A 14872-nucleotide genomic window follows, 5' to 3' on the forward strand; every position below is an offset into this window, starting at 1 on the left:
GCCGTCTTTTTCTTGTCTTTTGAACGAATTTCCTCGTGTCACTTTTCCTTGCATAGTCCTCCTTGATGGGAGGACAATGGGTCTCATCTCTTACACCACCATACCTTATAAAAAGGAAGGCATTGCTAGTGATGAAAAACAAACCAGCTATACATCTCCCTCTCTTTTCTCTTATTAATGCGCAAAGTATGGGAAAGCTTAGGGATCACCGTTGTCACAAGAGCAAAAATCCCACCAAAGCTAAGAAAAATCCCATCAAGATCAAATATATTTCTAGTCCGATGATGGTTAAAGCTAGCAATGCTGATGAGTTTCGCGCAATCGTTCAAGAACTTACAGGCCGAAATTCTGATGTTGGAGAGCCTAGCAATGTTCCGACGACACTCCCTGAGGAAGCAAATCAAGTTCATTCTCCTTTTCATGTTGATTCACCACCTGCGAAGGTTGATGATAAAAGTTTGTTGGATACATTCCAAGATGATATGTCCTCGCTAGAGTTCGATGAAGGGTTTCTTTGGAGAGCTGTCCCTGAGAACTTGTTTGGGTTTCAATCTCCTTTCATTTTTGTATGACTATAAGTTACACCAGTATTAGCTAGAATTTCTTGCTTAATTTTATTTCCTTTTTTTTTATGTTCACGGATGAATGCAGGAAGCTAGCTAGAGTTAAAATGGTTCATGAATGTAGATGTAGATTAATGTCGAGTTGCCTGGAAATATGAAATTCTAGCTAAAGGGGATGAAAAACCAAGCCAAATTATTGTTATGATGCTGAACATGTAGACTTTTACAAAGTCCTGTCATCTCCTCTTTGAATGATACCTCAATCTGAATACACCAAAGCGAAATGCAAGTGAAAAATCATAACAGTTGGCGGCAAAAGGGAAAGCAAGGCAGTTTATGACATTTTTCATTTCCAATCTCTGTAAATGACCATCAAAATTCATCTACTGAAACATGGTCCAAACAGAGAGTCATAATGAAACTGATACCACACTGAAGTGAAACGCAAGGCAAGTAGAACCATGATACCCTACAATTTACATGTTAAATTACCATAGGATGCACTCGTCCCACACTAGAAAACACAAAAGCCGAAACGTCTGAGGCTAAGTCCTAACATTGTTTTTTGCACCAGGAACAAGTTCCATGAGCAAAAAATTTTCTTTACTTTTTAGTCTTTTTTTGTCACTAAATTGATCTTCCTAGCTAACTCTCCTAAGGACGGTCCACCATTCTATCTCTCAATTCCATCATCAGCCCTTTTAAGTAAAGGGTTTCACCCCATCACCACCCTGACCTCCGGAGCTGCCTCAGACCTTTCAGCTGACCCTGAACTCCCAATATCTTGCTTGCTTCCACCTGCCATTGCCCTGCCACCATGCATGCCTTCTCCAGAAGAGCCACGTCCAAAATCAGGAAACCCTCCTGCCCCAAGTGCTCCACTGCCACCTGCAGTGCTACCCTCACTTTGCAGCATATGAAGGCCTGCGTTTCCACCAGAGCTCATGCCAAGCTGACCGTGTAAAGTTTGTTGTTGTTGCAGGGCTGAAAATGGCTGCTGAGCATACAGCATGGAGGACCGTGCAGCCGTAAGTGATTGTGGGGTCATCTGTTGAGCTTGTTGGTGCTGCATATAGGGTCCTCCTGGCTGCATAATACCGCTGGAAGGAAACTACAAGCAATTGACAAAGACAATCAGGAAACTTACTTCTTGAAAGAGATCTGGTGACATTTTAATGTAAAAGCTGTTTAAAATTAAGGATCTGCCTAGCAAGTTTACAATATAATTTCTGGGCAGATAGAAATTAAAAGGTATTACTTTGATTTCAGGAAAAACCAAAGCCCTAAAACATATTAAAGTGGTGAAAATTGGAAAAGCCATGCCTACTATAGCAGAAGAGACATATGATCCCTCAAAACTCACCTAGAGTAGGAAAAAAATTGCAAAAAATAATAAAGGCAACAAAAATACATATTAAAAGTCTTTCTGTTTTGATGTTTATCCTCTTTGGGAATGCATGATATTTTAAAGGAAGACTTTTTAACAGCATAAACAAAGTAGTGGGACTTGGCTTAATTAGCACAGATCACAATTTAACATGGTGGAATAGGAATCAACTCTCTCTCCCTCTCTCTCTGCATACCCACCCATCAACACCCCCCAAAATTTTTGGTTTTGTATATCTGATCAAAAAACTCTTTAGGAGTCAAGCCTGAGACTTTCCCCTAGACAGCCTTAGTATCGATTAATTTTACATTTTCCAGCCACCGGAGCCAAGTGCAGGTGCTGATTGGCAAGAGAGGAGCATAGGACAGAGATCCTAATTTCAAGATGTAATGGTCTCTTAAATCCAATAAAATAAAAGCTGGTGGTAGGAATTTGAGCAACGGGATTTGCACCTGGGCATGCATGTTTGGTGGTTGGGGTTGAGAATCTGCAATTGCAGCCAGGTACATGAGGTTTCGCTGCAGCCTTGCTTGGTTCCTGCAACAATGGAAACTAGTTAGTGAACCTTCTAAGACCACAACCACCAATACCTTTTCGAGTACTTTACAGTGGCTCATATTAGATATTGTATCGTTTGTTGCAATCGCTTGTACTCATCTGCATTGTCCCAAATAAAAGAGTTGAGTTTAAAGGTGATGCAGAATCTCAATATACACTGATTATTATGATTTCTTATATGTCAAATATTTCTTTCAGTTACAATTTACCAAATTTTCCGATTTCTGCCAGTACTTTAGCAATTCTGGTGGCTTCAGAACCATAATTACTCAATCGTTCCCGTGTACATGTAGCCTCAGTTACTTCATAAATAATTTCAGTCCTTCTAACATAGATGCAAGAAAGGAAAGAAATTTGCATTAACAAGGAGCATCCCCCAGATATAGTTGATATTCCCAGTAAAGCCAGCCTAATCCATTCAAATGAATCCTATCTAACCAAAAAGGAACTTCTTGAACCCGAGACATTCACTCAGTGCTGCTAAATTTAGCAAACTAAACTCCAAAAAATCTCATTGTCCAAACAATAAAACATATAGAACAAACAGCTAATATGCAAACTAACTAAACCCATACTTGAGAAGCAGAAAAAAAGTTCATAACCCCCATACACAGCAATTCAAGCAGAATATAATGCAGCAGTAAGCATGAAGACAAAAATGAAGATTTATGACTATTTTTCCAGTAAATGACACTTTTGAGGCATTGTAGGAGGACATAGTTCTAAACCCTCGTAAGGAAAAAAAGATAGCAGAAGTAGATTTTGAAGACTTTTTGGAACATACAAGACTGCTAGTTATTGAATGTTTGTGTGTGTGTGTGTATATATCTATATATATATATATATAGAGAGAGAGAGAGAGAGAGAGCAGCACTGAGCATATTTTGTTTCAGATCATTCAAGAACCTTGGCTTTTAACCCCATCTTTTGCTATTTATGAAAAAGAGACAGAAAAACTTGAATCTCTCTAAAAACACTCAGGTAATTGAAATTAAACGATACTTCAGTAAGACTTCATATATAAATAACACTAATTCGCACACCTCTTGCTCGAAGAGTACAAATTCAAAAACAACTTAGTGATGCAATTATAACAAGCCCTTGAGCATCAGATATTGGAAGCCAAGGGAACAATAATTATCCAAAAGAAAAAAACGATAGATATTAGAGAGTGATAATTAGCACTTACTCAGCACATTCACTCAATTTCCCTGAATTCTGGCTCTCAACAATCTTTAAGATCAATGACTTGTTCTCATCCAGATACTGCATGCAGAAAAATTCAAGTCATTGAACAAATTAAGCAACATGTAACGATCAATTGGAAAGAAGATGAGAGACATCCAGTCATCTGTCAACAACCACTTTGATTCATAACTAGTCTTAGTAATTCAATCAGCACCGCCAGCATGATAATTAGAGGGAAAAGTGTGCAAAATCATCTGTAACTGGGATCCAACAAAAACAAACAAGGAACCAATGATTTTCCCAGAGAGGAATCCCAATCTAGGTATCATAGAATTTACCTTAATCCAAAAGCCAGATTTGAAAAGTCCAACTTATATAAGAACATATTTTTGTACATTAATAAGATTCTGCTTCACATACTTCGCGCAAACTACTAATAGGATGCTATATTAATCTCAGAAAAAACAGGTTTAGGTGATAAAGGGTGTAGGATTTTAAGGAAACACATCAGGACAACATGAAAACATAAAAGGATTATCAAGAAAGGACCACATAAACAAGCAAAGGACATGTCAAATGCCATGTGTCAAACGGAACTACTGGAGGACCACCGCCATAAAAGCATTTAGAATTAAAGTCATGGGCCCAAGAGAAGTGAAGTAACAAAAGAATTCAAAATTTTTACATGGACAACAATCTTAATCTGAACAAGTTCATTACTATCAACAGCGACTACAGTTTAATTATAGAAACACATTTACTATACAATCCAAGTACAGATCAAAATCTTGCTACATTAACCAGTTCTGGCCAACTCAGTGTGTATGTTAGGTGCATGAAAATGGCTTTTTGGCTCGACTTTCATATTTACTCTAACAAGTCACAATATTGCAATGCTGTTTTCATCCATAATATGACTAAATATGCCGAGAGCCCCAAGAAGAGAATCATCTCATTTCTTCTGCTATTTTTCCTAGTTCCTAGCTAATCATTTGAGCTTTTCATACAGTAATTTAAACCCGATGGTCATGAAGGTAGTAAACCCGTATCCCATGATTAACTTGACTGATGATTGCAAGAAAAAGGGAAATTTTAACAAATGAAAATGCGCTCTACATAGTTAATAAAATGATGCATCCAAGAAGGGAAGTAACTTGGTTTAGTCCTTCAGGCATTAAGCTAAGTTTCCTAGAGGGTAAATTGAAATGCTAGAAGTGGCATCTTCTTGCAGTAACAAATTCATCCTTTACAAGGAGGTAAGAATTTTAAAAAGAGAATGGAATAAGAACAACTAATTCCAAGTTAACAATTTACTACACTTTTCATTCTTTATGTAAAGAATCATGGAAAACACCCAGTCTTTTGTGGGAGATAGCTATAACCCACACCAATTATTCTTTCCAGTTAAAACTTAGGAAAGAACAAAAAGAGAAAGGGCACGAAAGAGTAAAATATTAAGAAGTTATTCAATATAGGGTCCAATTTATATAAACAATAATATATAACAACAATAACGTAGGATGAAGCACCACTTGCTGCTAAATTGCTAATCAGGAATCACTGGCTTTACCAAAAGAAACATCTAAAAAAATTAAAGAAATAAGACATATTTGAACCCTAGCAACGGAAAATTGAAGACAAGTCCCAAAAACCAAACCCATAGAAAGATAACTAGGAAATCTTAAAATGACAAATACCCATCTACCAGATGCCGTCAAATCTTAAGATGAAAAGCATCAAAACTATACAAAACCTACTTGCCATTTAAATTTCTCCTTAGCTCCATGAAAACCAAATAATATTATATATAATGAAACAATTAATACCCACTTACCAACAGTCATCAAAACAAAAGCAGAAAGATAATAGCTTTGACAAGCAACACAAAGAAGATAACAGCTTCCATTAATCCTTGACTTATCAAAGTAAAAGCAGAAAGAATGACTCTTAACAAAATAAAGATACGCTTGGACATACATTCTGATCAAAAACAGATGAAAGAAAGAGAAAGAGAAAGGGAGAAAGAAAGAGAAAGGTAAGGGGAGGGAAGGACCTGTTGAATATGATCAGTAGTGACGTTGTTGGGATAATAAGCTGCCATCATGGGCTGCATCTGCATCAGGTGCTGCTGCATTTTCTTTCTTTATATCCACACACACTCTCTCTCAAAAAGAACAGAAAAAGAAAAAGAAAAAACTTTAAAAGTATATATTTTGTCTCTCCCTCTTTCTATTCAAAAAAAAAAAAAAGAGAAAACTATCTCACTCCAAAACACACTGAGCTGAAAGAGTAGAATCACTGCAAAATGCAAAGAAAGAGAGAGACAAATAGAGAGATACCCTTTAGCTTTTTTCTATGAATTTTCACTTTCTTTCTCAGTTTTTTTTCCTTAGTTACAATGACACACAGAGAAAACAAAGACAGAAGAGAGACAATGAAGGGTGAGCTTCTCACTCAGTTCTTTGAAAGCTCCCTCTCTAAATAAAATACTTAATAAGTAGTGAGAAAAAGGCTTTGCCTTCTTGGGTTTTTGTTGTTGCTTGCTCCCCCTTTCTCTCTCTTTCTCTGTCTATAAGAGAATTGGAAGAAGGTCACGTGATGGAGGATACAGAGAGTTGAGAGAGACAGGGCAGGAAAGGAACAGTAGGAAAGAGAAAGGGGGGCAGGGCAGGCAGTAAATTTGGAGTGAGAAATGAAATAGAGAGAGGGAGAGATTGGTCTTCATTACATTACACTTGGACACGACGCTGTCTGTCGGCCTTAGACCACTTTGGTCCAAACTCCAAACCAAAACTCCTTTCCATTACCAATATATTTTCTAACTTGCTTATATGACGTTTGGAACTCGTAAGGAGATTCCATGTTTTCTCACTTCTCTACACCACCACTCGCCTCTCCCCTACTTCCCTGCGCGTGCACTCCTTCTCCAATAATTCATATATTAACACTAAATAGAATATCATGATTTCTTTTTTACATGATTTTGGTCTTATACCAAATTTTAAACAAAACTCCCACATTCTTAATTGCTTTGCTTCATAGGTCATGTGCACTTCTCTTATATTTTGGCTATGATTGCTTGCTTCATATACAGTTCATAAACACATGGATTGAGGGCTACAATTGCATAGTTCAACTGTTAAGTTGATTTCGATTATTTTTATATTTTTTATTATAACTTGATTGGTTTTGATTTTTTTTTTCAAAATGTGATTAATTTTTTATATTAAACTCAAATCTTGTTGTTGGAGCTTTTGCAATCCAAGGTAAAAGTAGGCAACTAGCCAGCCAAAGTCATGTAAAAGCAAATTAGTGTCATGTAAAAGGAAATTAGTAATAGATTCCCTTGGATGTAAAAAAAAGCACAAATCCTAGAAGAACTTGAAAGGCATAGGGAAATATCATCATTTCTATAGACATCATGTGTTGTTGTTGCCCTAAATTTGCACATTGTCTGAAACATATGAAAGCCTATAATTGAAACAACATAATAAATCAATCTATGGATTTTTTTTTCTTTCTTTCATGATAATAAATCCTTTTATGTAGAGTAAATGTTTGGATTCTTATGCAGACAAGCATGGTTTATATATATTTATAAGTGTAGGGACACATAATATAAAATTATAAAAAAAAAATTAAATTTCGAACCATCTTTAGTTGAACGAGATAAATTATGGTACGGTTTTGTTATAAATTACTAACCATAAAAACGTGCCTGTACATCAAATCTAATCAGTTAATGAAAAAATTGGTTGTGAAAATGGAAAAATCCTAGATGGCCCTATTAATTGAATTGATCATAACTAGAAATCAGAGTCTGGGAATTGGGACCCGAAGCTTCACATGCCCTACCGCTAGTGTTGTCCAGTTGATTTCCAACTGGCCTAAACAGGACCTTTGGTGTCCATTATAAGGTCAAAGAGACCACCAATCTTATCATCAAAACCACCCTCGGTAGTACTGTAGAATTTTCTGTGGTGGGGTGACCTTGTGCCAGTTTAGCTTTCACAACCCGGTAGGGCTGTGGGTCACTAAATCATTGAAGAACCCATGGCTCTGTCTTCTCTCTGTCACATTAAGCAGTAACCCAGCTTTCGTTCGTGGGTTGGATGTCTTAGCCTTTTGGGGAGGGGTCCTTTTGGAGAGATTCCAAGTGGTTTTTTCCTTTGGGTTATTTTATTGGAAAACAAGGAAGACAAACATAAAAAAAATGGGGTCAACAAAATAGTGGAAATGAAAATGATGAAAGGTAGGCGATGCTCCCAGCTCCCCTAACATGATGGGTGGTTAGGGTGTCTCATTGATTAGTGTACTCAAATTCCAATCCTGTCTTTTCCTTTTCCTCCTTTCTTTTCATTGCTTTGCTACCTTTGTGTAGATGCTGGTTGGTGCCTGCTGCTTGTCTGTCCCTCTTCGCTTACATTTATCTGCTCCTCCCTCTCCTCCCACGCGCTTTTCTCCTCCTTCACAAGTCGCCCTCATCTTCGTCTCTCTCTTCTGTGGCTTTGCTGTTGTCTTAAGTTGAGTTATTACTTCTGGTTCTTCTGCAGCAAAGAAAAAAAGAAAAAAAGCTGGAAAACAACGACCCTCTCAATTATGGGTTTGCACTCTTGCTACACTAAACTGTTGATCTGACTCGTACAATAAGCTTGCCATTCGAATCAAGTCTGTGTACAACATGCACGGCTCAAGTTGCAGTCGCTCCGTTGTCTTATTACATTTGGTTTTATGACTTATATACCATCAACAGAAAAAATAAAATAAAATAATTATTATGTAATTTAGTTTTATGACTCATTGAAGCTTATGGCTTTTGGTTCGGAAAATGAAATAAAACGAAATAAAATATTTATTTTGTAAGAATAATATATAATAATTATTATATAGTTTAGTTCAAAAAATGAAATAAGATAAAAATTGTTATTATGATATATTTTGATGTTATTTAATAAAAATAGCTTTGAAATAATTAAAGAATAAATAATAAAATGATAAAATTATTATTTTTATTAAAATATAATTTATTTTCATCAAAAGTAAAAATACCATTTATTATAACTTAGTAAAATTCATGTAAAGGTTACAATTACTCATTACTATAACTTAATGATAGTTTTCCTTTTTTAATCTTTTAATTTCTGTTTTTATTAAAATTTTAAAATTTTAATAATTTATTATTAAATTATTAATATGAATTTTTATTTAATATCTTTTTATTTTTTTCTATTTGTATTTTTCATTTTTTAATCTTTTAATTTCTATTTTCATTAAAAATTTAAACATTAATGATTTATTAAAAATAAAATTTTAATTGTAATTTTTTTAAATTTTTTCTTTATTTTCATTTTTTCATTTTCCTTAATTTCTTTTCTTTTTTCATATCTGTCGCCAATCATTAGAGAAATTGTCGATGAGGTTGGAGTGTTGACCTGGTGCTAGCCGAACTTGGCGGTGACAACAACAGAGGATGGCGATGGCGGTGAAGGAGGACAATTGCGAGCTTGCTTAGAGAGAAGGGGTAAGCAATTGAGCGGACCTATCTTAAAGGCAATGGTGTCACATGACACCATTCATTTACCAAAATTTTTTATTTAATATGCTACTTATCTAGAGTTTTAGGTAATTAATGATATTAATGAACTTATTAATTGTTTTACAATTTTGTGGGGACTAGTGTTTAAAGACTCCAAGTCACATTAGATTTATCAAAAAGTAATTTATATATTAATATTTAAATATTACATAAAAAGATAAAAAAATTAATTTCTTTCTATAATTTAAAATTTTATTAAAAAGAAAAAATTCAAACCTAAACTTCTCTCCTTCTCAAACAATTTAAATCCTTCTTGAGACATGCAATGATGCTTCTTCTTCTCAATCCTTATTGTGTTTTTCACTCCCTCAAGTAACTCATTTAGACTTCAATTGTAAGTAATTTTTAATCTAAATTAAATATTTAAATACTTAATATCTAAATATTTTTGATTAATTTGATAGTTTGTGTTAATAATTATAATCTAGTTAATAGAAAATAATTAATATCTTGAAAGTATGAGCCTTTCTTTTTTTGATTTATTTTATAGATACATTATTTGATTTTTTGATTTTTGTATTTAACTATAAGTAATTTGTGAATGCTTATATTTAGTTTTAATCAATAAATAAAAAATCATCATATTGTTAGAAGTTGAACATAATAATTGACTACGTAAAATTATATTTTAGTTATAACATTATTCAAAAAATTTTCTAAATCTGCCCTTAAGTGAGAGGCAACTCAAGAAGGGAGAGAAAGAAATGAAGGAAAATGAAGAAAAAGGTTAGGATTGTAATTGTCTCTAATAAATAGAGATACTTTCGTTCAATAAATTTTTTACACTCTTCCATCAATCTTCTAATGGCTAATAAAAGAGGGTGAGAGGAATGGCTAAGTCTAATTTTTGGGAATAGTCATTTTATAGAATGACTATTTACAACAGTAAAAAATAGCCAAACAAAATAATAAGAAAATTATTCTGAAAGAATAATGGGGAAATGGTAACGTGCCATTAATGATATTATATAGATATATTATTACGTTGGATTTATATTATAATTAAAAGGTTGCTTTCCATTTACAGGCAGTAGACAATTTTTGAAGGGCATTTAATGTCTACCTCTCACTCATCATCCTACTTCATCAATTAGCATTACTGAACTGTCACTTTGAACACGTGATTGAACAAAAGTTTTTGGGTTAATTTACATCTAAGTTCCTAATCTTTGGTCATGATATCACACTTCACCCATAACTCTTTAAAATATACAGTCCACCCCAAATTAATACATGTAAATTTTTAGTAGAATTTTCTAGTTAAATTCTCAATGTTCAATTCATATAAATACACAATTAATCTTGTTTAAAACCTTTTTTTTTTATTCTTCTTTTCTCGTGACATTGTTTGAATTTAATCGATTAGATGTTATAATCGAGATTGGAATTTACGAATCTAAATGAAATTAAAAAAAAAATTGGGTTTCGCAACTTAAACATACAGAAGATCATGGGTAATAAAATAATCATTGTTTGGAATGTAATTTGCCTTTTTATTTCCTAATTCCTAAACAAAGGTAGAATAATTGATCCCTAGCCAAGTGCCCAAGCTAGCAAAAATGGGGTATGAGATTGAGATATTTTAGCCTCAAAAGCCAGATTCTTCTTCCTATAATTTCCTTCTCAAAAATAATGTAGGCTACCTCTTTATTTATTTATTTTTTAATTTTATATGAGGGTGTACCTTTCCTTTGAAAGGTATCGGGCAAATATTTTTGAGGAGAATCAATTATTGACAAAGGTATTTTGATTGCTTCCTTTGACAACTTTTACTGTGACCTTGACATCTGAAATGTCCCGAATTCAAATAATCAATAAAATTTTACGAAATTAGGAAGTAGCTATACATCATATACCCAGTGAGTCATGACTAAGATTGATCTAGTTTAATTTATTTTATTTTATGCAATATTTAACTTTTTATATATATATATAAATTTTGACAACAATCTAAATCAGTTCAATTTGAATCTGAATTAATTTAAATTTAAATGATCTTAAAAATTAATTTGAGGCAATCTAAACTAAAATCAATTTTATTTTAAAAATAAAAAAATTAAATTTAAAATAATCTGAACTCAGACCCTAGTCATCCAATTGACATCTCTATGTGTTAGTAGAAGGGAAACTCATGGGAAAGAGTGCCAAAAATTTGTGCCTAGGTTTTGCAGTCAAAAAAACCTGACAGCTAAGGAGGGAGGGCAATGGATGATTTGGGGTTGATGACAAACTTCACATGCTGCTGCTCTTCTTTGGGTTTGCAATGTCCACACCAACAAACTATTTATTTATTTATTTATTGTTCCCATTTTTCATGTCATTTCCTTGTAATCATATGGTGCTGGTGCCTTCTTCTTAATTAGGATGTTTTTGGCTTTGCTTTGCCTTGCTCTGCTCACTCACCATGTGACTGCCAAGAAAGGGTTTATAGTGAAGTTACTATTATGAGTTTTATGACCCACATTCTTTTTCTGGACAACCCTAGGGTCACACACTTCCATGGCTAAAAGATAAGTATAAGATAAACAAATTTATCTTCTCTTCACATTTCTTGTAGAGCATGGACCAAAGGACCTCATATTTGGCTACTCTTTAATGTATTGGGAATCTTAATTTTTTTTTTGAGAAATTTGTTTCATAAAATTTATTCATTATATATATTAATAATGAAATTTTTAAATTTACGAGTGAGATAATTTATTCATTTGTTAATTTTGACATAATACTCAAATAAGCTTTTAAATTATTTAAAAATATTTAAATAAATTTTTATTTTTTTATTAAATTCAATGAAGCTTTTGTACATTTTTATTCATATGACATTGACATTGCATTAATGTGAAAAGTAAAAATATCACATGATTATGTTATCATACTAAATTAATATGTTATATCATTATCAAATATGATATATCAGTATGCCACATTATAATCAATTATGATATTTTAGTATGGTACGTTAGCGTCATATGACATAGAATAATAAATGATATTTTCACTAAATCAATAATTAATTATAATAATTTATTTGATTCAAAATAAAAAGTATAATGACTTATTTGATTCAAAATAAAAATGTACAAGTTTGATTAAACGTAATAAAAGGATAAAAGCTCATTTAAAATTTTTTTGAATAGTTTAAGAGCTTTTTTGTATATTATACCAATAATTTTTGTAAATGTAATTTAACGAGACACTTATCAACTCTTTTGACTTCGTTTGTAAAGTTTAAAAACTCTATCATTGGAGAAAAAAAATCTAGGACTATTCGTTGTTTACTTACATTAAATTTCTATTTCTCCTTTCAAATAATATTTCTATTTAAACTACATCCGAACATTTAGTTCATTAGTTGGTACATGATCTCTTTTTTTTTTCAATTATAGAAAAAAATTTCCTATTTAAAGCCAAATAATATGCATGTCGCAAAAAAATTATAAATAAATATGGATATGAGAAATTAATTTCTTTGAACAGAATAAACATTTGCAACTATTTTTTAGTAGTATTAAAGTTTGAGAACTATATGGAAACATGATAGGTACTTTCACTAGTCCCGGATTGATTTTAAACTTTTGGGTCCAAATTGAAGCCAAGGTTGCAATTTGTGGATAGAAATATAGAGTAGAAATGATTTGCAATATCAAATATTATTAAAATTTATAAGTATAATCATAAAAAAATTTAAATAAATTTTTTTATTATTTAATTAAATTTTTATATTTTTATTTTAAATCAAATAATTTATTATGATCAATAATTTATTAATCAATATTATTCAAAACACTATTGTTATTTTTATGTTGATGTGATTTTGACTTAGATGGCGAAAATGTTATACGATTGTATTATCATGTTAGTTACCATTTGCTATTGCATATTAATATCTTATATTAACAACATTATGTGATATAAAATAACGTGATATTTTGATAAATGACTAATGATGAAAATACATTGACTTAATCAAAAAAATATAAAAGTAATTTTTTTTTAAAATTTTCTTAAATAGTTCAGCAACCTTTTTTAAGTGCTTTACCGAATTTATATTATTCATTTATGAAATTTGTCTTTCTGTTATTAACACTTTGACAAGAATTATGCAGAGAAAATTTTGGGTTCTGAAAACTTCAGACATTGTTTGCTGTAAAAGCAACTTTAGAGTATTGACAAAATATTAGGTAGGTGTTGAATTTGATTGGGTCAATGAAACTAATTCTGCTCAAAATGGAAAGCAGCAAACCCATTAAAATCTTCACAAGTGACTGCAAACTTTACACCATGTAAAGGAAAAATGGAAGTAAAATTTATAAAATTCATCAAAATAATAACAATAAAATGGGATAATGAAAAGAAAAAAGAAAGAAAGAAAGAAAGAATAAACAATTACAATTCATGTGTTGTTTTAACATCAGTTTGATGGGTTTCACAACCAGTAGGCTTCTTCTTCTGCCTTTGAATGGTTGCACCCCAACAAGAAACGAAAAAAAAAGTGTATACAAACGATTTATTTTTGATCAGTCTCATTACCACCAGCGGATGCTGCACCAAAGTCCACGACCAAGTCAGGAAACGCCGGTGGTGGATGAGCAAGCATGCCGCCACCTCCGCCCACCACGTTCATTTCGGACAACGTGCAGCGGCCGTGGTTGCGGCCGGGTATGTTAGTGCATGGATTTCCACCTGAGGGTGGCACCGGACCCCTTTGAAGCGATTGAACTATAAGAGCTTCGTCGAATGGGACTTCATCTAGAGGCCTGGCGGCCAAAACATGTCGATCAAAGCCGAGTAACAAAACAACAGCTGCAACGAACGTAACAGTAAACTTCACAACTTTACGACCAGAAGCCATTATGGGGATGGGTCGAAGAGTTTGATGAATGCTTTTGGATACGAAAATCTGCGAGTTGGTAGATTTATATAAATATGTAAAAGGCTTGGGTGCAATTAGTGTTTGACTCTTGGAACGAAAGCCGCGGTGGAAGACCTGGAAGGTTTGAATATAACGAAGAGGAGGTCTAAATCAAATACACGGTCCTTGAACGCCAAAACAAAAACTAAGTCCATATCTATATGCTTTTATTGAAGTCTGTGAATCAAAGTTTGAAGTAGTCCTAATGTCATGTGATTTTGTTACTCATATTTGTGTAGCCTTCAAGGTACGTTGCTTAATTCGACAAGAAAACCCTCTCAGGGTGAGGGTTCAAAGTCTTGATTTTATTACAATTGAGCTTTGACACCATTTAGTTGGTGCAGCTTTGCCTTCATATGAATCCCAGGAAGTAATTTGACTTAGTCGGAGGAAGTTCAAATACAATTCGTCTGCTTCACGTAGGCTCCGTTTGGTAGCATAAGTGTTTGTTGTTTTTTTCATTTGTAAAATTATGAAAATACTAACAAAAAATATGTTTGGTAATTTTGTTATTTTGTTTTTTTAAAAAAAATATTTCTGAAATTAGTGAAAAAAACACAAACACCAAAAATATGTTTTACATTTTTTGTTTTTCTTTTCAAAATAAATAAAAAAAAATGCTGAATCACTCATCCCTAATTAGATCAGCACCAAACTGCCTCTCTCTC

General features: G+C 32.9%; 1 protein-coding gene across 1 annotated transcript; it reads right to left on the minus strand.

Annotated features, from left to right (window-relative positions):
- Positions 1-1267: 1267 nt before the first annotated feature.
- On the minus strand, positions 1268-6314 carry LOC110414989 (GRF-interacting factor 1-like). The gene is made up of 4 exons (XM_021426432.2): positions 5750-6314; positions 3698-3774; positions 2403-2487; positions 1268-1674 (listed from the first exon to the last, which is right to left on the minus strand). Exons 1-4 carry the CDS (start codon positions 5828-5830, stop codon positions 1279-1281), a joined length of 639 nt encoding a protein of 212 aa, XP_021282107.1. The 5' UTR covers positions 5831-6314; the 3' UTR covers positions 1268-1278.
- Between the last annotated feature and the right edge of the window lie 8558 nt (positions 6315-14872).

Source organism: Theobroma umbraticum, unplaced genomic scaffold (genome assembly GCF_002168275.2).
Source record: "Theobroma umbraticum cultivar Fairchild unplaced genomic scaffold, ASM216827v3 scaffold_147.0, whole genome shotgun sequence".
Classification (NCBI taxonomy): Eukaryota; Viridiplantae; Streptophyta; class Magnoliopsida; order Malvales; family Malvaceae; genus Theobroma; species Theobroma umbraticum.